Source organism: Abramis brama (genome assembly GCF_963993115.1).
Source record: "Abramis brama genome assembly, chromosome: 20".
Classification (NCBI taxonomy): Eukaryota; Metazoa; Chordata; class Actinopteri; order Cypriniformes; family Leuciscidae; genus Abramis; species Abramis brama.
This window is the reverse complement of record NC_139982.1, coordinates 16,896,705-16,919,053: the sequence shown is the minus strand read 5'-3', so window position 1 is coordinate 16,919,053 and position 22,349 is coordinate 16,896,705. Positions and strand designations below refer to the sequence as shown.

Sequence of the window (22,349 nt, the reverse complement as noted above, 5' to 3'; positions counted from 1 at the left end):
GTGACAAACAGCATAATTTAATTAAATATGTCACATACATTGTATATTATTTTATATTATATTAGTCCCCATAGGGACTAATGTGCAGAGACTCAAATATTACTGAATCATTTTAATGATCATTATATTTTTGTGAAATATCCAAATTAAACAATTTACTCAAATGAATCCAATTTCTCAGCACTACATATGAATCAATGAACTGTTTCTTGAACCAAACAAACTGATTCATAGAGTTTGAATTACTCTACTGCTGTCACCCAACTGTAAAATTAAGTTGGTAGCATAACTACTTAGTTACTCTCTAATACTTACTTTAATTACAAAGAACTAACTGTTATGAATAGTTGGTGCGGTTGTTTCTACAACAACACATTGAAGTAATTCATAGGGTTCTGACCCTCCTCGTTCACGCCTAGGTGTTTACATGATGATTTAGCCTAGCGATACCGTTCTTGTCTCTTTATCATGCCGGCTGAAGTACGACCGGAGCCTGTGCATGTTACGCCACTCACTGTCCGCATTACTCACCCAGAGCTTTCAACATGGCTGGTCTGGGGTCAGAGGTCAGGTGTGTTTACATCCATTGGGTTAACTTTGTTCTGTGAAGAAACACTGATATCCTACCAGTGGCTCTGAGGGGATTGGACCATTAGCTTTGAGGGTTATGTCTTTACGGCCCACATTTGTGTGCGCAGACGTACCAACGCAACCATTAATGAAAGCCCAAGAACTTTTTATTGCTTTACTTTTCAGAACGTCTGTCTGTAGGATGAGGCCACATATCTGCCACTAGCTGAAGGCCGAACTGCTGCATTTACCTCTCTGAAGAAAAAAACCAAGCTGTGCAGCATTACTTTGAGCAGACAGGGTGGCTTGAACTACCAGCAGGATGGACACCACAAAAAAGATATTCGCATCCTTCTGCAGAGCTTTGAATCAAAGAGGCAGGATATCACAGATTGTAAACAGGACCAGAGCAATAAGGTTATCCATCACGAGATGCGTAGCTACCCAGACGGCTGCAGTACTTTTCAGAAGGTAAACACGGTCTTCTGGACTCTATAAAACACTTGAGCCAGATTCTTTTTTCTGAGTGTACTCAGTCGGGCCCTAAAAACCTGGAAATTCGGTGTGCTAACTAATTAAACGAATATCTAACCTAAAATCGTCACTGACACTTTCATTTTTCAACCATACACCATTTGATACATCCATTACATACAAGCGCCACATTGGAAATGAATACCTGGAAGGCTGAGAGGTCCAGCAGGGCGAAGGTGTTGAGGAAGCGCAGCCCCTGGAGGGCCACCTGGATGACGACAGAGCTGTAAGGCCCCTGGGGGCCCGTGGGGCCGACAGAGAGAGGCTCAGGGGGAGCAGTGTGGAGCAGTATGCAGTACAGCATGTGAAGGACGCCCACCAGATCAGTGCTCTGCAGGAGGGCTGTCAAACCGGTAGGGTCCTGACGTTTGTTGTCAAAGATACTCAGAGAACTGAAAACGACAATTAAAGGGGAAAGAATCATGAATCTGAACATAACCTAAATGAAGGCACACATGAAGACACCGAATAGCAACAGACATTCAGAAAATTGTGTAGAAATGTGCTCTTACTCAAATATAAACAAACAAGATCAATCACACATGATGTGGGACAAAAGACCACTTTGTTCAACAGGTAATACCCGTTAACCAGTGACTGACACTCCAGGAATGAAAAACAAATCAGGGTCAGAAATACTGTTCTATATACTAATTCTATTAGCAAGGCCAAAGGTGTTCCTCATTGTATCCAATGTATCAGGCCAGTGAAAGAAGCCTCCTCATGTTTATGCACCTTTCAATCTGAATCACTGACCTTTCAAACAAAGTCAGCAGAGCACAGGGCTGTTCTAGTGCAGAGGGGAAGTGTGGCAAAAAGTGGCCAAAGGTGTGGTCTGAATGTAACAGAACCTGATGAGGTGCTGGTTACTTGCTTAAGCCACAAAAGCCGAAGACCCAGGATGTAGGAAGTGTGAAATGTCTGGTCCCTGCGGCTTCTAGATTTACTCGCCAGACCAGAGCCTGTCCGTTCTGATATAAATAACGAAGGCAAGCCCCATCTGTGAAGCATGCCTATGGAGCAAATAGGACTAACTGGTAACATTTGGCCCTGCCCGAGTCAGGAATGAACACTAAGACACAGTGAGGATGGCTGCGGCCAAATATATGAGGAGAGATAGGAAAGACTTTACACTTCTGAGCCTGGGATCAGGGACTGGAGATCAGAGAGAAAGACACAAAGTGTGAGGTGAAGGAAATAGAGATACAGAAGAAGGAAAAAAGGATCAAAAAGATGAAGAAAAAATCTATAATTAATGTGTAGAGTGGTGGATATAATGTGATGGACAGATTCATAAAATGAATGAATAGAATGTATTACAGAGTTGAACAGATGTATACAATGAATGTATAGAATGTCCAGAGAGACTGATCGAATTTTATGTACAGATTCATAGAATGAATGTGAAGAGCATTGAAGAAAAGAATAATACATAGAACACATAAATATGAAAGAATGTAGTGGAGAAATATAGAATAAATGTGAAGAATACACTGACAGATGGACAGAATGTGTTAGACATATATATAGAATCAATGTGCAGAATGTACAGAGAAAGAGAAAATATGGTGGGGGCAGATGTTTACAATTAACATGTAGAATGTGTAGACAATGACAGAATGTATTGGACAGATGTAAAAAAATTATGTGTTAGAAAAAATGAATATATAGAATGGATAGAGATGGATAGAATGTGGTGAACAGATGTATAGAATGTATATAGAATGTATAGAGAGATAGACAGGAAGTGAAGTGTACAGAAATGAAAAGAATGTGGCCAAAATGGAATGAATGCAAAGAATGAAGGTGTTGATGGAATGTAATTGACAGATAAACAGAATGAATATCTAGAATGTAGGGAGAGATAGATGTAGAGGCAAGGTAAGGACAAGATCTATAAATGTGACAAACCACAGACTGATCAAGTGGATCTTGGGGAAGTTTAGCCTCTAAACAATGAAGCTGACCGTCCAAACATCTCATACACCAATGAACATACTGGAGCGCTCCACACAGCAACAGTAGAGCCAAAGTAGAGGGAAGTCTTGGAACTTGGACAACCAGCTGTCAGCCAAAAGCACTGGCTCCACAACTATGCAATCTCGCCTTACTCTCTGGCTATCTTGTGTTGCAGGACATTTAATTAAGACCCATCTTACCAGATTTACAGCAGCATGTTTGTGTGTCTTAGTCAGGACAACACCCTGCAGATTAGCAGGATTGGTAACTTCATACCCCTGAGGGTATGAGCAGAAGCGGTCCTTAAGCTGATCTGAGACGAGATCTTCTGTTACTGCGCAACGGCAAGAGTCTGGCTATTGGTATCAAGGGCTGATCCCTAAACAGCACAGAAGGGGCAAGTTCTACAAGGTGTCACATTGCAGTTGAGGATACATCGGTGAACACTACACTAAGTGCACTGGAGGGGAAACAGACCTTTTGGTAAGTCAAAGGGGGAAAGGAGTGTCAAGCTTGGTGAGGGGGAAACCTCACTCTCGACAATGAGATCACAGCAAGTGCAAGAGATCGGCTACTCAGAATTAGCTTCCTGGTGGAAGCCACCTTGTTCGACTGATCTCAGCTCTGCGCTCCTCACCCACGTTTAACCTTACCCGACGTAAGAAAATCCCCAGAGCTGGTCTCAGGTCAGATGATAAGGGCAGCATCCACCGACAGTCACGATCAGTGTCTACATGAGGGAACAAAGACTTGGTTCTCATAGAGTGACTGTGCATGACATACTTCACATCTCCTGACCCTGAAACAGGAGACAGCAGTGTGGGATGAAAGTGAAAGGCCTGACAGAGGCAATTTGAGTCTACCTACTGACCCCAAATCAGCATCGTCTGATTAATCCATGCTTACAGCTAAACCTGTGGTAATGCTGTTAGTGTCTACTCGATTTAGAAAGGACGAGACAAAATACATCTGGAACTTTGATTTGCCATGAAACAATTTCCTTGAGGGAAAAGGGTAATTTAAAGACTTGAGCAAAAATAGGTTTCTAAATTAGTCAAGGTCCCTAAAACCCTGCTGGAGCCATGACACTCTGGTTAGTGCATAGAGTTAGGGTGCTCAGAGGGAATGTGGTCAGCATCCGAAAATGTCCTGTGCCATTTCCCAATCCTCTTCATGGTCTCTCTCCATAAAACTTCCCATCACTCCACATCAAGAGTGCCCCGTCTAGCTTCTGCTGATCAACGTACCTGCAGAATTTGGATCCAACCCTCAAACATGGCGTTCTTTAAAAGACTGCAGACAGGTGTATTAAAGCAGCATTGGAATAAACTCTGCTCTATAACAAAGTTATACATTCAGATACACCACCATTTCAATCCATTTTGATTGCAGCACAGGCCACAATTCATATGTTAACACATCATCATTTAATGACGACTTTTATTGGCCGTTGATGACTATCAATATTTAATCCCAACAAATACACTGGTAGCCGGTGACAGAAATACAAAGCACTCGCTGTAAGAACAAATCCCAGGGTCTGGCAACTGCAAGAGAGTAGAGCAACTCGGAAATGTCTAACACGAACCACAAAGGGACAACTTCCTGGCCTTCAGCATGGTGAAGAATGACGGAATGGAACGCTGACTTGATTATTAAAGATGTTGATTTTGTCGCTGAGCAGGACTATTAAAGAGAAGAATTGGCAATGGAGTTTCTCACAGATATTCAGTGTCAGAAGCCAAAGGATGTTGGGAGAGACACTGGAGTTGTCATAACCAGCTGGATGTCGTCATAGCATGCAACAGCTGGAATAGAACATAGCTGGCCAACTAAGGTGGAGCTAGGACCTTTGAAGAAACTCCAAAATCCAAGTGGACTAGAATGGATTTGCATGTAAAATTTAAATTGGTGCAGAAATGCAAAGACTCATTCAGACAATCAGTAGAGATCAAGAGAATTTAATTAAAACTGTTCCGAAACACATCAGTAGCACTTTCTTTTCTACCTTTTAATACACCTTATCAGGCCCAGACAGAATCTGCAGACTTTTTTCTATTTCAACATCACAATGTACAAAAAAACAATCACTCCTAAAATGTTTACAGTGCAATTTAAACTATGTAGAAAGCAACAGTGCAGCATCACAGTGATCTGTCTTTTCTGCAAGTCAGGGTCAGAGGTCAAAGTCGGGATATCACAAGCTTTGACTACGTGGTTAGCCTCTGTCAGCAGCTGTGCATGCACAAAATGCACTCCGACACACACGTGGGTGGGCTGCAGGCAGGAGTTTACAGTGTAAGGAGACAGAGCTGCAGGGTCGCTAGATGACTATCAGCACAGGCTCTGCAGGGATAACGTCAGACACTGGGAAATGAGCTGCTGATTGATGGGGCTGCTGTCTCTGGTCTGCACCTCCTCAGACATCAGAACAAAAAAACTACAGTGGACTTCACCTATTAATTTAGATAGGAATGAGGTTATCTGCTTGTCTGGGGATGTTTGGGAAGGGTGCAACCACTAAAAATAGATACTGTGGAGGTATAGTGGTATAGTGATGGCATCATATGGTGGTATGATTGAATTGTGTGTACTTTCAGTACTTCAGTACTTTCCCTTTAGTACTGAATAATTATCATACCCAAACAACATCATAAGTATATATTGTATTTTCAAGGTAATTCAAAGAATACCACTTTAATGATAAGAGTCCCAGTGTATACCATGGTTTTTTGTAAGTGGACTGGAGGGTCATGTCAAATAAAGGAAGATGATATTGGAGACAAATGAAGTAAAGTAACATTAGAAACCACTCACCGCCCAGTCATGCCAAAACTCAACTTGCACATCCCATGGAGGAAAGCAGTGGCTTGCTCCAGAAAGGCAGCCATTTTGGGACTCTCGTCGATCGGCCCTTGTATGGACAGGAAACAGCCGTACAGCTTGTCGATCAAGCCCATGTTCACCACATAGCTGAAGAGGGAAACAAGCCGAAACGCGTCAGACTTAAAAACACATGAAAACATTTGGATGACAATCACATTAATCATGCTCAATTTCTTGAGAGGAACATCAATTTGATTTAGACTACATTCATAGTCAACATTTCTTTTCCCTTATCCGCCATTTTGTATACATTTGGATATGTTTTCCAATACATTGAATTTCCTTCTCTGGGATATATGCAAAGGTGGCAAAAAATTGGGCCAAAATTACACATTTCAAAAGCAGCATATAGGTTAGGACACATTCTGTAACAGACTTCACACTTGGAGCACACCTATGATGCCTTAAAATGCTGTCTAGCAGGCAGCTCACGGCCATGAAGGCCACTGCAATCCAGAATGCTCTCGGTCTGAAATCTGAGCTCTCATCTGAGCCCACAACTCCTGCCTATTATGTCTATATCTCTAATTTGTCTGGTCAAATGAAAGGTCTCATGATGGTGTTGGTCCGCACCCTCCTGGCTACAAATCAGGCCTAATTACAGTATTAGTGGATGACTGTGTCTCCGTGTGCCAGCTCAGATCTAGAAAAGGAGAAAAGCCCCCCTTCTTCCCTCATGCCTCAGGTATTCCGTCCCTCCACCCTCTCCCACCTCCAGCACTGTCTAAAGTCTCCTGGCAGTCAATCACTGGACCTCCCAGTGAAGTCTGGGCCAGCATTTTGTGGCTCCAGTGCAGCAACGAGCTGACTCAGTTGCAGATCCGCATTTCACACCCTCCACTTTAGTCTCTGCTTCCCAGTCTCCCCAAATCTGTATATTTTTCCCCTTACTCTCTTTTCCCATTTCCCTCATATCTCCTTTTGTTACGGCTGTCAGTCAAAAGTGTGTGCACTCAGTAAAGGTAATTACAATTCTCGCCCTTCTTCTCAATAGGTCGGCCATCACCTGAACTAAAGCCCCTTGTTATGGCTTTATTTTCCTCTTGGGTTTGGCTCAAGCAGAAAGTGGTTTTCCACACACCATTGTGCAGCCTCTCAGATGCTTCATCCGGGCAACAAGAGCCAAAGTGATCAGTCATGATCAGATGTTCCAGCCAAAGATCTCTATGCGACTCATTCAGGGAGGTTAATCTTTTTAAAGTGAAGTGAAAGTGACATGTGAAGGCCAAGTATGGTAACCCATTCTCGGAATTTGTCCTTTAACCCATCCAAATCAGTGCACACACATTAGGAGTAGTGAGTAATGAACACACAGACACACTGCAAACCGTGACACACACATCCGGAGCAGCGGGCAGCCATTATGCTGGGTGCCCGGGGAGCGATTAGGGGTTAGGGCACTTCAGTCATTTCATGTTGGTACTGGAATCAAACAATCTTTGGGTTAGCAGTCGGACTCGCTAACCATTAGCCCACGACTGCCATTAGCCCACAATTTGATATTTGATTAATTTTTATGCATTATTCTTTTTATAGTCCTCTTTTCTGTTTCAAAACCAAAGAGGTTGAAAAATTTAAAATTAAAAAAAGGTTCTATTTTATTCTTCCCTGCGGATTTATTTTTGGTAATCCAGCCACTATTTGGCCTGTTTCAGCCATGTCTGCAAGGTCACTCCACGGTCACTGCACTGGGCTTGAGACTGCTCGTGTCAAACAAATCATGGGAGGGAACACTGAGGGATTGTGGGAAGCTTGGGATTCTTAGCAGGCCGGGCTGTCTGCCTTTCCTCAGAGAGCAGGAGAAAGCCCAGCACTAGCGCTCTCCTCCGCACTGCCCTACTCTCACGCCGAGTTCAACTGAAAGTCGTGTACTTCCAGAAGGGAATTTTGGCCAATGTGGAGACTAAAAACTTTGGTTTAGAGCACAGATTTGTGAAGGAGTTGCCGACTAAGTTAGGAAAGAGATGGGGCATCCAAGAGCATACCCAACCAAAGTGCAGAAAGCCAGGTCTGATGTGTACAAGACTATGATGTCATTAAAATGGAGTAGTCTTATAAACAAATTTCCCAAATTGTCTGACCGGGATAACCTCTGGATCCTTTCCAAGAGGTCATTCCCTGCTCAAGGGATATCATTCCAAGACTTGAGAAACTCTTGTGTGTTTCACATTGCAAAAAATATTGTTGCTAACAAAACCCATGTCACTCTATACAGTTGTAAGCGTCAGACTGTATTTGTTTTCACCACAGCTGTAAAAATGCTTAGTTTTCTAATCTTTAAATGTTTTCCTGCCTCCATTTGCCTGATGAGCTGGGGGAGAGGTGTGTGGAAAAGGAAAAGAAAAAAGGATGTTTAAAGAATGCAATGAATTGAGAACATGACTAATAAAAAGCAGTGAGATTAGATTTAGATTATTGTGTGTACACTTTGCAATGGTGTGGCTGATTTGAAATCAACCTTTTACAGCTTAACGTTACATTGTAAATGAACTTTTTCTTCTCAATTAACCCAGGCTCTTTCTTTTTGAGAATGGTAGGGGTATGCTTGGCTACATTTTGCAAAATTTGAAGAGGTTATATATTGCCGTGGATATGCAAATATTTATACAAAATACAAATTACAAATACAAGTTATTTGTTATGTCCAAAAATTAACAATTTTAATTGTTATGCATTACTACAACAAAAGACAAGATTTTCACGATGTATTCAAGATGCTTGATTAGGAAGAGTCATGGAAAGAAAACATAAAAATGAATAACCTGATAAGATCTTGAGTACGTGTGTTGAAGTTCTCACTGGCGACAGGTCTGCTCTTGGCATCTGGAGTGCATATACGTGGAGAATCTCCATTTAAATTAGTCGGGTGCAACTGCCCCAGCACTGTGGCGACTGTCTGCAGAAGTCCTGTAGTCAAACCCTCAAAGATCTGCTTATTGACACTGCGGCCAAAGATTGACGTGTCCTCATCAGGTACGAAGAGCTGCAGAAACAGTTATTGATGTGTTATTCATCATTGGTGGAAAGAGAAAAAACAAAGACATTGTCAGCTGAACTGTAGTCACTACCCTGAGACTACCAAGAAGCAAGACAATGGTGTCTAGACACGTTGGAGCTTTCAGGTTTCATCAAGAGCTACAGATGAAACATCTTCGTCAACGACTCTCAACATGTCTACAAGCATGTCAAAGATGAGAAGGTCTACAACTACAGTCATGTTCAAACAACTGTAGGCATTTTCTTTAAACTCTGTTTGGAGATTCGATGCGGTGTTGTTACTGTTACACCATTATTGTTGTTTGTACTGCTGCAAATCCTTCTTTTGATGCAATTTACAAAAATCACAATCCTATTAATTGCATCCTTACAAGATGTACAGTACTCTAAGCAAACATTGGTTGAAAACTGATTTGGAAAACTAATTTAAATTGGCAAACACCTGCTCAACTGACTGATGGTTGTCTCTAACACCAATCTTGGCATTGAAGGACATCGGAGATCACTAAACAATGGGCCGTGCTGGTCTCAATAACCGGCCCAGCACTGTTGCACAATAGACAGGGTCATTTAAACCTCAGCTTGCATTTTAAAACATGTCCAATTAAAGCAGAGGGTGCAAATAAAAAGGATCCTGTCCTCTTTTGTTTCCACGCGTAAGCCATTAATCTTTGGTTGGAATCCTGATCCTCTAGTGCATAAATAACTACAAGGGCGCTGCTCTATTATTCATCAGCCCTGGGTTATAAATTGGTAGTTACAACTCGAAGCGACATTGTCCCTGGTGGTGTGCCAATGACGGGCATACAAGAACTCTGCAAGGTATTCCCGTTTGCAGGAAGCACTGCCAGTGTTGAGAAAGACTGGTCATGCTACGAGAATGCTCCTTGGGGGCAAGGATAGGGACATCAATGTATTTTTAATTTTTTTTCAGTTAGAGTTTATATGTCTAAGAGTGAGGTTTGGCATTAACGCAAGGTTTGGTATTAACATAAAATATCTTAGTTAAAGGTAGTTAAAGCTTATTAAACTGTCATCATGTTTATAGCAACCTACTTGAATCTTTGTAGCGCCACAGTAATACAAGAATGCACATTTAGCCAACTGGACCATGCACATACTGTACAATGCAAATTGTTTAATAATAAAAACATGACCAAACATGACCATTTTGGCTTTTGCTGTCATATTTAAGGTTTAATTGCATTAAGGTGGTATTAGACTAATCAGATGTTATTGGTTAAAGATAAAAAATACATATAGATTTTAGCGCAGGTACACATGCACGTTAAAATGACAGTTTTTACAGAGTAGCAGCTTACTATGCTGAGAGAGCAGGCAAAACCAGCTACATTCTCCACAAATCTAATTACAGGGAAGGGAAGGGTGGACGCATATAGTGGCCACACTGAAACACACACACACACACACACACACACACACACACACACACACACACACACACACACACACACACACACACACACACACACACACACACACACACACACACACAGGTAAACGGCTACATAGGTCAGCTTGCAAAAATAACTTAAATATTGCTCTTTACTGACTTTTTCACTTACTTTGGGTGACTATTATGTCCGTTTATATCCATCACACGTCAAATAATCAGTGGCCTGACTTGCTGTTGCGTTGAGTTTGAAATAAACCCCTGTGCCCCCAGCAAATATTTCGTCTCCAGACTGACAGGGGCTTAATGATTTGCCAAACCAATGTTTCTTGCGCAAACACACATCCACAAGCCCTATATGACTCAGTAACTGGGTCTCATTTACTAATTGTACACACATATTTACGTCTGACAACCTGCATGCACAGACATCAAATAAATTTGCATTTAAATGTAATCCTATTTATGAAAAATTTAATAAGAATTTAATAAAAATGAGTCTTCATTAAGTATTATATATATATATAGAATTTGGCACCTGTTGTGAATTCGGTGGAAAACCTTTCTGTTCCTGTGCTTTTGTTCAACAGTGAGGAGCTTACGTAAACACAACCCTACTGACATTTGTGTGTCTTTCCATACTTTGTCTTAATGACATCTTAAAGAGCTTGAAGCGTAGCGTGAGCTTGGATCTAAAACCCCCTTGACAAAAATCAAAGAGCGAGAGAGAAGGCTGGGGGGGTGGGGGGGACGAAAAATAAGGGACAGAAGCGATGCGAAATGTGATTCAGCAGTGGAGCTTTCCCAGAACTTAAGATGATTCAGTGAGTCATATAAACAAGAGCAATGCTGTATGTATTAAAATCCATTTTGGCGCTTGCTTTAAACTGGTAGATGAGCTACATATGCTCTGGCAAGATGAACAAGACAGAAATGACCCTTTAGACATGACAAAACAGCACTTTACAACCTTTAAAAGCTAAAGTGGAAGTCGCATCCTAAAAGTATTAGTTCACCCTAAAAATTCTGTCATTTTTTCCCCTCCCATTCATGTTGTTCCAAACCTGTATCACTTACTTTCTCCTGTGGAATACAAAAGAAGACATTTTAAACAATGTATTGGTCGCTCCTTTCCATGCAGTTATAATGAATGGGGATTGGAGCTTTCAATCCATAGCTTGACTGGAGCTTTCAAAGTTCCATCAAATTAATCATATAAGTAGTCCAAGTGACTAAAGCACTATATTCTTTTATAAGTCTTACGAAGTCATCCGATACCTTTTAGTTTGAGATTTTAGTTGTCATTCACTAATAATCGGTTTAACTTGGGTGAGTTATCGGATCAGTCAGAGTTGTGAACGAATCATTCAGATGGGTGTTGCAAACTGGATCAACTTATTCACTGAAACAAATTTGACTCAAACGAATGATTCATTCAGAATGAATCTCTTCTTTCACGAATAGGCCAGCAAGAGCTTGGGTAGATTTTCAGGTAATAAGCCTTAATTTTGGTCACGCAAAGCTATTGTACGACTTCATAAAACATTAAATCTAGAGCTTTGTAAGAACCAGATTTATGATCATTTTATGGTGCTTTTTTGTCATTTTGTTGCTCGACAGCTCCAGTTCTCATTCACTTGCATTATATGGAAACTGACTGCCAGGATATTAAAATTTTGTGATCCACAGAAGAAAGTATGTTATAAAGGTTTGGAACAATATGAGGATGAGAAAATAATGATTGAATTTCTATTTTTGGCTGAACAATAATAATGTAGTGACAAAAACTTGGATTTATGGCACATAAAGACCCCAAAACAGCAGGATTAGGCAAACTCACGTTAACTTCAGCTGTTAATACTCACTGTTAACTGATGGAGGAGTAGGTCCATGAGAAAAGTGATTTTGTTGCTGTAGAGAACATAGGAACAGTTGTTGTGGCAGTGCGCACAGGACAGGTAATACGTGTTCACGGCAGCGCAGAGGGACCTAAAGAGAAAGAGAGGGGGGATTAGTTTTCAAAAGCCGACGGCTTCTCCTGTTTTGAGTTTTTCCATCTAAATGATCAGGATACAAAGCAGGCCCCATATAAACATTTCAGGGCTACTCCGACTGGCAGTGTAAAAGATTGCCAATCAGATGAGTTGGGTTCTTTGCCGTAATACAGTAAGGTTATCTGAGGAAACTGACACTTAAAGCTCAGAGTGTGAACATCACACGCAATCCAAGAAGCATGACAACACTTGGAATATAACGCTCAAGGGATTTTCTCTCAGGAACAGCTCCTTACGTAATGTTGAAGAGAAAACATGAGATGTGCCCCGATGAGAGCTTAATCACTTTTTTAAAAAAAGAAGAAGTACTGTGGTATTTTTGGGACAAGGTCTTTTTAAGGTTTTTATCTTTGATTTGTAGTTCGTACTTAATATTTGTGTATTCGTACAATTATTTTCTGTATACATTGGTGATTATTATTATTATTATTATATTTTTTGTTGTTGTTGATTCTCTACTCTTTTGTGTCAATTATTTTCTGTTATGTTGGTTACTATTTTGTATTTTTCCGTTTTCCGTTTATTTCATTTTCATATATGGTGGCTATTAAGTAATTTTTCTCTCCGTTTATTGGATGATTGGGTTAATGAGTCGTATAATTAGGTCAGGTATGACGGATCATATTGATATAAATTGTACCTTGCTATGTACTTGTTTTTATGCCTGACGAAGACCTTTGGGTCGAAACGTTGTTCAATAAATTAATCCTTTGGAAGCAGTGGCAGTGTGGCGATTTTTGTTTACTCTGAAATTTTTGGGACAAGGTACCATGGTAATACCACATTTTCTGACACAACCATGATGGTAATACCATAGTACCACCACAGTAAAGAAAGGTACTAGTACTTTTATACAAACCAAAACCCCAAAAAACAAATCGAAAACAAAACAATACAACACAACATTAGAGTGGATGCTGAAAATCCAACAAGTTATTTTTAAATAGGGTTGCAAAGGGGCTGAAAATTTCTGGTATATTTCCAGAAAATTTCCAAAAGTTTCAAAAAAATCCTGGAAAGTTTTCACATTTTCTGGAATTTTTGACACCTTGCAACCCTGTTCGTAAATAATACATACTACATTCATAAAACACCAACATGCATACACACACACACTATGGCATTCTCACTTTACCAAGGCACTGCCACAGTTCTTTACTTTAAGGGATCTTACAACTGGCTCAATTAGATGAAATGGAGAAGAATTGGATACCGAACATCTGCCTGGCCCCTTCCTTGCTTTCACGTTTCCACCATCTCTTTCTCCAACTCGTTTTCTCTTGGCTCAGATAAGAGTCTAGCCGTCAGCGCCTTCGGGCCAGCAAGCCACTGTCAGTCAGTCAGGCCTCTGTATTTTGTCTGTTCCACACCAGCCCGAGAGGAGATTAATGTAGCTGATAACTGACCAGTCACTCCGCTCCCACTCCAGACCCCCCATCCATCCCTCTTCCCAACCACCCCTTCATTAGTTAATATTTTCTGACAACTGTATATTTTATCCCAAAGCAGAGTGGCGGGGCCCTATCTGCCGTACGGACAAATGGAATCTGACTTTTCTTTTTTAAACCAGGCCATGTTTATTTCCAACCGTAAACATTTTGATATCCACCACAACCTTCGCCATCTGTTCAGCATTTTCAGCCAAACCGTATTGGCACTCGTTATAAAAATAGCGCGAGCCTCGAAGGCCTCGGCCTGTCAATAACTTCCACCCGGCTGACAAAAACACCAGTGTATATTTTACCCACTGGCGGGCTGATCAGGGAGATAGCGGTGCGAATATTGACATAGCGGTGTAAAAGAGTCAGACATGCAGTATGAGACCGCAGGGAAAACATTGTGCCTGGTCTGCTGGGAAAGGATCCAAGTATTCCCCGCACGCCTCGTAGCTTTGCACTTTCAAAGCCGCTCGATCATGACCCATTATAAAAAAACGAGTGTAGCCGTTTTTATGTACGGCGTTATTAATCGACAAGTTTTCACCTCGTCCGAGCGGACGATAAACACAGTTGACAAGGGTGTCGAAAGAGGTCTTGTTCGATTAATACGCAACAGCCAACGGAACATTGATTCACCAAAGCGTAAATGGTGAAGTGTTTCCTTTTGTATTGATAGAAGGATACCGGAGCTTAGGGCGAAAGGAGGAGGAAAGGAAGGACGGATGGTCATGGGTGAGTGGAGTGATACACCAGGCTCTGTTCAGTCAGGGAAGGGAAACGTGAGATCTCCTCCAACCTGTGCACTCTGGGCAGCGGACCAGCACTGCCTCAGCCACACTGATTTTCCACCAGAGCCTCAATTGTGTCATTTCGAACAGCATTTTTTTTCTTTTCCATCAAACGTTCAAATATTCTCAACGGGACTGTTGGGGCGGGCGGGTTTTGGCTAAACGAAAACTAAAAATATCGGTCTATACGCAGATGCGTTCTTCAGTTTCAGCGTTAGGAAATCATGTCTCATCTGTGTTTGTCATGGAATTTGAGGTATCTATATTGTTTCTACGCAAGTTTTTAAAGGATAAGTGTCAAATGTCCAGGCGTGGATTGAATGACAGGCCTCAGTGTCAAGGTTCACTTTGGCTTCTCAAATATAAACAGTGGATTGAGGGCTTAAGCTAAAGATTATCACATTATTGAAGTGCTATATATTAAAAGGCAACTGAAATTGGGCTCGCAAGTGTGAAAAACAATGAGCTATAATCTATATATATATAATTTTACTAGTGTATAAAAATGTTCCAAATCACAAAACAAAGTGAGAGTATAAAACAGATTTGATTAGAAATTACATTTGTATAATATTTAAATTAGCTAAGCTATATAGTATGTACTATATAAGCTACATACGTAAAACTATTCTTTAAATAAAGTCTACTTTTGACGTGAGCTACAAGCTCACATGAGCTCATGAAAGATTCACCGTTAACCTGATCTTAGGTGCACGTTCACAGGGTTTTGAAGGTACGAACGAGGCTATATGATGCCTGTCCAATAACGCGCGGGGAGGAATGTGAGCAGTGGGGGTAGGGCAGCCCCAGGTGGCTTGCATGGTTAAACGGCAGATTATAGAGAACACAACTAATTTCTTTGCACTAATCTTATTAAAGTGTAAAACAGCTGTCGACTAGCCAAATCTCAACACCAACCCCCAGTGCTTGCACCGAAGCTCCAGTATGAAACAAATAAGAGCATTTGGGGTAAAAAAAGAAACAGCAGAACGTTTAGATGTTACTAAGCTATCAGGAAAGATGGCGAATAAGTTGCTGTAGCAAGTTTTAGTTAATTGCAAAATGCACATTCACATGACGTTCCAGAATCGGAGTTTGTCACAAAGAATGAACACTAACCACAGCTAATGTTAGATATTTCACTTGGGTAATCATCAGTAATAATGAAATATCACACTTAACTGCTTGTAGCAATTTGTCAGATAATCAGACAAAAACATTAAAATCTGTCTAGTATGAAAACTGTTTCTAAATATTAAAGTGATGAACCTACAGAATGACAATTAGCATAAACGTCAGCTACTGTTTCTTATTTTCGCAGTTACTTGTCAAAGAATGCACAAAATAAATTAACTTGTCTTGTGCAGTATGATGAAAAACACAATTTCGGTTAATGTGATTATATCTGACAATAAATGAGCGCTAGCTACTGGTTTGATATCTCTGTTCATCGTTAAGTGACAAAAATGCAACAAAACAACGTATAAACCATGTTAGACATTACTATAACTATTTTATGCTGTTATTAACTGAGATTTTAAACAAGTACCTCTCTCTAGTGCCTGTTCCTTTTCAGATGCTTTTGATAGCATTCAGTGCTAGATATTCTTCATACTAGAATAGTGTAGATGTTACAGTGATACTCTGTGGCTTTTGATGGTTAATTGAACCAGAACTTGCCACAACTAACCACAGCTATTTGTTTGATATGTTGTGTATTGGTGGGTTTCCAACCATTTAAATATCTGAGTTATCCTTTCATGCTACACAAGTATAGACATAACTATGGTATTCTGCAGCTTTTGACGATTAACTGAGCGTGAAATCAAACAGTAGTTTGTGGTGTTGTGGTCAGAGCTCATTCATTTTCTTTAGTTTTTTTTATATGAGCTTTGTCAGCTTACATGTGGACACCTCACTTTATCTACCTCCTAAATTGGCTGTATTCAACACTCTGTGCTGCTACTGTTTGAGTAATGGGACATTTTTTTCAGGCCATCCATCATCTTGAAACCCGTTAAATACTCAGAAGCTGTCACTGTCCTGCTTGAAATGATATCCTTACACCCCAGCCCACTGCCAGCTATAAACCGGGGTGCTTTTCCAGCTCGCTCTCCTCTAATTGACGATGATTAGCATGACATCCAACACCGGCCCACCGTGCACGGTGTCTCTGCCTGTCTCTCCCCTTGACGATGACAGCTAGCGTCAAAGATTTTGAGGAGCAATTTGGTGAAGTGCCATTGTACTGCGTCTCAGGTTACTCGAGGAGTATGTAACACTGACCCAAATGTGCCAGGTCGTCACCGTGAGCATGCGGCATTCCTCTACCTGAGCGGATCCGAGATTCCCTGTCAGGAGCTGCGTTTTGACATTGGCAGGCTGCTCGATGTGAGCTCTGCCACAGTCCACCAGACCGCAGCCAGGTCTATAAACAACAGGCATATTGTTAATCTGCCCATAATGAAGCTTTATCTTGTAGACATAGGATTAAGTTGCCGAGCTAGCCGGTGGAGATGGTCTCTATAGCTCTGTATTGCATAGGAGAGGAAAAGAGGGGCCCACAGAGAGAAAGAGCATGCTAGATGGCAAGAGATAACTGCTAGAGAGCTGCAGATAATAAGTGCCGTGATCTCCTCACCTACTCAAACTGGCTTAACCTCAGCTAACCATGAAAATCCAGCCCTCTGATTAGTCAATGGACACAAGCGGTGCAGACTTGCTTAAGGTATGCCACAGGGCTCCGTCCTCTACACCTTGCCTTTCTCTGTCCCCATTCGCCTCATCCCCTGAGGGTTGCTCATCAGCTTGGGTGGCCTCTGGACTGGATGGGGGTCATTGGACTGACCTCTGGAACTGAATTAAGGCCATTTAACCCATTCTGAAATCCATAGGCTAGCTGCTCAGAGACAGGGAAGCAGATGGCTAAGAAGAACTCGAGATGAGGGGGAGATCACCCCAAGACTGTCTGTCTGGCCTAAAGTTGTAGTTTCTTTGCAATAAAAGTTGCCACAATCCTGTCCTCAGACAGCAAAATGAATGTTCTTTTAATTTTTGGAGGAATGCACGGACAAACCTAGATATGGCCAGTAACACAAATGATGTCCTAGTTAATTAGAACTTAATTTTTTTGTCCACCAATGTGGAAAAGTCTCCTTTGGCTTGGTTAAAAACACAATCACACACACAATACACAACACAAGTTATACACATACACAATACACAAAATAAAAGTTATTCTCACAAACAGTTGCATACCCTTCATTTAATATTCAAACTGCCACTGGTATAAAATAATGTTTATACAATTTTTTTGGGACATTATACTTTTTTTCAGATGGAATCATTACAAACTCTGAGTTAAAGCAACACCAAAGCACTTTTCCTCTTTGACCCCCTACAGGTTGGAAGCGGAATTGTCCATTACCGCTGTAAATAATTTAGCCTTCTGCAGCCTACCATCGCACGCAAGCTATTTGTTTATCCAGCACTGGCTTTGGAAATAACGATGTCCACAGACAAGATAGAGTATGTTGCATGATTTAATGAAAGTATGATGTATTGCGACATCAGAAACGGCTATTTTTTATATAGGCTCCACCCATCGGCTATAGTAGCGCTTGCCGTAAAGCAAGTCAAATTTGTAGTTTCTTATGTCTCGAACTACAGATCCGCTACCCGATCTGGCAAACTTGCATAGTGCCGTGATAGCCGATAGAGCAGGGATAGGCAACTCCGGTCCTGGAGGGCCACTGTCCTGCAGAGTTTAGCTTCAGCCCTCATAAAAACTCACCTGCCTGTATCTATCTAGTAATCCTGAAAACACTGATTGCCTTGTTCAGGTGTGTTTAATTAGGGTTGGAGCTAAACTCTGCAGGACAGTGGCCCTCCAGGACCGGAGTTGCCTATCCCTGGGATAGAGGGTCGCAAAGCGAATGCAGAAGTGCCGTTCACCATGTTACGAGTTGATGAACCACTGAAACGATTATGGAAACATTATTTTAAGGTACAAAATAATTTTTGGTGTTGCTTTAAGTGGGTGTGTGGAGTCAGATACAACACTTGTTGCTCTTCTGTGTATTGCCAGCAAATTCAATTTATTAAGCTGTGTTTGTTGGCTTCCTATTTTTTTCTGCCATTCTCACTATTCTTTGCAACTTATTATTTTTCCTCACTCCTAAGTTACCACACCAAGCTGTAAAATTAAACATTAAGATACTCTCAGCATGAAAATTCGGAAAATCCCAAAATGGAATGACTAACATCAAAACTCTACAGTTTACGCATAAAGAACAATCTTTGACCTGCTTTCTTTAAAATAGTGTCTACATTCTCACCAAAAATACCCTTGTATCCAAATATTTAAAACTTTCCAAAATCTCAACAGCCTTATTTAACATTAGTTTCCCTAACACATCGTCTTCACCAGAATTAATATTGAAAATCAGCTCTTTAGTCTTCCTTACATTCAATTTACACAAGTTTTCAAGAACAACCACATTTTTAAAATAGGTTTGATCACTCATTGACTCTTTGAATAAAGTTGCACCAGAACCACATCATCCACATACTTAAAAAGACCAGGTGTATTGCACTTAATTTATAGCTCATTGGTATATATTGAGAATAAGAGTGGTGACAATACACAACCCTGCGGTGCCCCTGTATTTAAGACCAGTTACATGCCATTCATAAAAACTCTCTAGTCAACCTGAGAGGAAATCTTTGATCCATATATCAATGTAGAATTTATTTTCACATTACAAAGACGTGACAAAAGCAAATTAACCTGTACTGTTAAAAGCTGAGGTAAAATCAACAAAAAGTGCCCGTTCATAAGATTTAGAGTCCTGGATATGCTTTACTGTAAAATCAATCAAAGTAAGTGTGGCATTTTCTGTCCCCCTGTGTGGTCTACATACAAACTGCAATGGATATAAAATCTTACTTGTGGTTAACATAACATGTTTACTTACAATTCTTTCCATCCATTTTGCCAGGACAGAAGTCATTGTAACTGGTCTATAATTTTCAGGTAGTGTTTTCCCCGATGTCTTATGGATAGGTAATATTGTAGATATTACAGAAATAGCTGAGTAAGGGGCCTTTTGAGTTGATTTCCACACATTTTTAAAACCCTCCCCTTTAAGCCATCAGGGCCGGCTGGGGGGTTTATTGACATTTATTATGAGCTAAGCAAGCAGCCACCTTCTTATCTAACAACAAAGGAGCTGGACCTATCTAAATTTGCTTAAGAACCTCTTCACTCTTTGTTTTAGCATCCATAAAATCAAATCTACTATGAAAAACATTTGCATTCATTAACAAATCTGGCATAGTCTTCAATTTGCAACTGTTGTTGCGGTTCGACTCTATTCTTAAAATTCATGGCTATCCTTACTTTAGTTATAAACTCCTTCTCTTTATTTTTAACTCTTACAATATCTCCCTTAAGACATTTCTTTAACTCTTTGGTTAACCATGGCTTATTATTAAAGAAAACCATTACTGTCTTTACAGGTATTATTGTATCTTCACAATATTGCATATACAATGTTATAACATCTGAGAGTTCATGAACATCTTTACTTGAATCAAAGGACACCTGCCAGTCTGTCGTCTCAAAGCAAAAGTTAAGTTCTTCCATGCTTTCCTCTGACCACTGCTGCATCTTCTGTAAAGCAGGTTTCTCCCTTACAATTTTCTGTCTGTATTTCAGCAATAGATGAATAACATTATGATCTGATTTTCAAAGGGCATGTCTCGACACTGCTTTACAGGCATCCAAATACCCAAAGCATTTGTCCAAGATACGCCTAGAGTGTGTTGGGCATGTGATACATTACTGGAGAGCTGGAAGACGTGCAGACATGTCACAAGTATTAAAGTCCCCGAGAATAAACACTGGCTGGTCCACAAACCTCTCCAAAGCATCACAAAGTAATTTTATCAGTATTTTTAGGTCCCGACACAGACAAGAATCAGCGTAATCTGCCCAAACTCTTGGGGTAAACAGAAGGGACTTATTGCAACCGAGATGATCTCAGAATCGCGGGTGCAACTCTTGTCCAGTATTTTATATTACGTTGTTCAGTTGTTATCCAAATATAGAGTCCACTGCCAATTGAATTTCCCTCTGCTCTATTGTCCTGATCCGCTCTAATAAGAGTGTAGCCAACCAGGTCGATATTGCGATTATTCTCTTACTTTAACCATCCTTTGATATGGTTAGAAAATATCCATCTATGCAGGTGTTCCCAAGGTGCTCTCTTAGTGACAGTAGAGACCTAGAGTAAATATGCAGGTCTCTGAGTGTCATCCATGTATATTGGTTATCAACCAGGAAAATGCCCTCACTTGTGAGCCTGTAGCTCACATTTCCAAATCTGTCAGTATAATCCCTATTTTTGCATTTCATGCTTTTATTCAAAGCGACTGACAGTGCATTCAAGTTTTATCTATATTCTTGTGCCACTCAATACGTTTGGACAAATAATAATATTAATAATAATAATAATAATTTGTTATTCAAATTATACTAGGTACTCAAAGCGCTTTACATATGGAAGGGGGAATCCCGTCAACCACCACCAATGTTCAGGATCCACCTGGATGATGCGACGGCAGCCATTGTGTGCCAGAACGCCCACCACACACCAGCTTATTTGTGGAGAGGAGACAGAGTGATAAAGCCAATCAGTCAATATGGGATGATTAGGAGGCCATGATGGGAAGAGGCCAATGGGCAAATTTGGCCAGGATGCCGGGGTTACACCCCTACTCTTTTCTGAAGGACATCCTGGAATTTTTAATGATCACAGAGCCTCGGTTTAACGTCTCATCCGAAGGACAATCTTACAAAACGTAAGGCAGGGGTGTCCAATCCTGCTCCTAGAGGGCCGCTTTCCTGAGTTTAGCTCCAACACATCTGCCTGGAAGTTTCTAGTGATCCTAAAGACCTTGATGAGATTGTTCAGGTGTGTTTAACTAGGGCTATAGCTAAACTCTGCTGGAAGGTGGCCCTCCAGGAGCAGGATTGGACACCCCTAATATAAGGTAAGACTGTGACTGCCAGTCTAACTTCTCAACCTGCTTTTCAACAGGTAGTGGTTTAAAAAAAAAAACCTTGAGGGACAGAAAAGGGATCTGGAGCCGATGAGAAAAGGTGACGAGCAAATCTGCTTTCCAAGCGCCTGTCAAACAATCCTTCCTTTCACTGCAATCCAAATGACATTTAATTTGATTCTGCCGTTGATCTTTCCTGATATCCTGAATGATTCCAAGACATCCATTCCGCCCGGCGTTCCACAAAAGGCTGGCCATAAGCTGGGGCAAAAGTCTTGGCGAGCTGTCACGCACCACACGGCATGCACACACATGCGCGCAGATAGACATGCCACATAATGGCATCCTGAAATGAAACCACTTGGAGGGAGCTTGTGAGAAGCTTTCACTCGGCACATTTAGTCATCATGTGACACGGAGGTTGAGGTGACAGGCAGTGGCGCGTCAATGCGTTCACTTCCACTTAGAAAAGTGAGACAGCCTGAGTCGAACGGAGTCGGGCAATCGGTTTAGCAGTCGCAAGTGCTACAAAATTTCACAAGACCTCTGTGATTTCCTGTTGCTGTTCAGAAGGAGTAGTTTTACTAAAAGTCATTTGTGAAACTCATTTAGAAGTGACCTGTGGACTTGTGAGTGTGTGTGA

At 41.0% G+C, this 22,349-nt stretch overlaps 1 protein-coding gene across 7 annotated transcripts in view; it reads right to left on the bottom strand.

The window, feature by feature from the left end:
• Positions 1-22,349, bottom strand: part of scaper (S-phase cyclin A-associated protein in the ER) — a 106,668-nt gene that overhangs the window by 19,241 nt on the left and 65,078 nt on the right. For all 7 annotated transcript variants that reach the window (XM_084094990.1, XM_084094986.1, XM_084094989.1 and 4 more), the window contains 4 exons: positions 12,226-12,349; positions 8,712-8,932; positions 5,881-6,036; positions 1,250-1,496 (listed from right to left, as the gene is read on the bottom strand). In XM_084094990.1, coding sequence (XP_083951116.1) covers positions 1,250-1,496; positions 5,881-6,036; positions 8,712-8,932; positions 12,226-12,349 — 748 coding nt within the window. The remainder of the gene's footprint in view (positions 1-1,249; positions 1,497-5,880; positions 6,037-8,711; positions 8,933-12,225; positions 12,350-22,349) is intronic.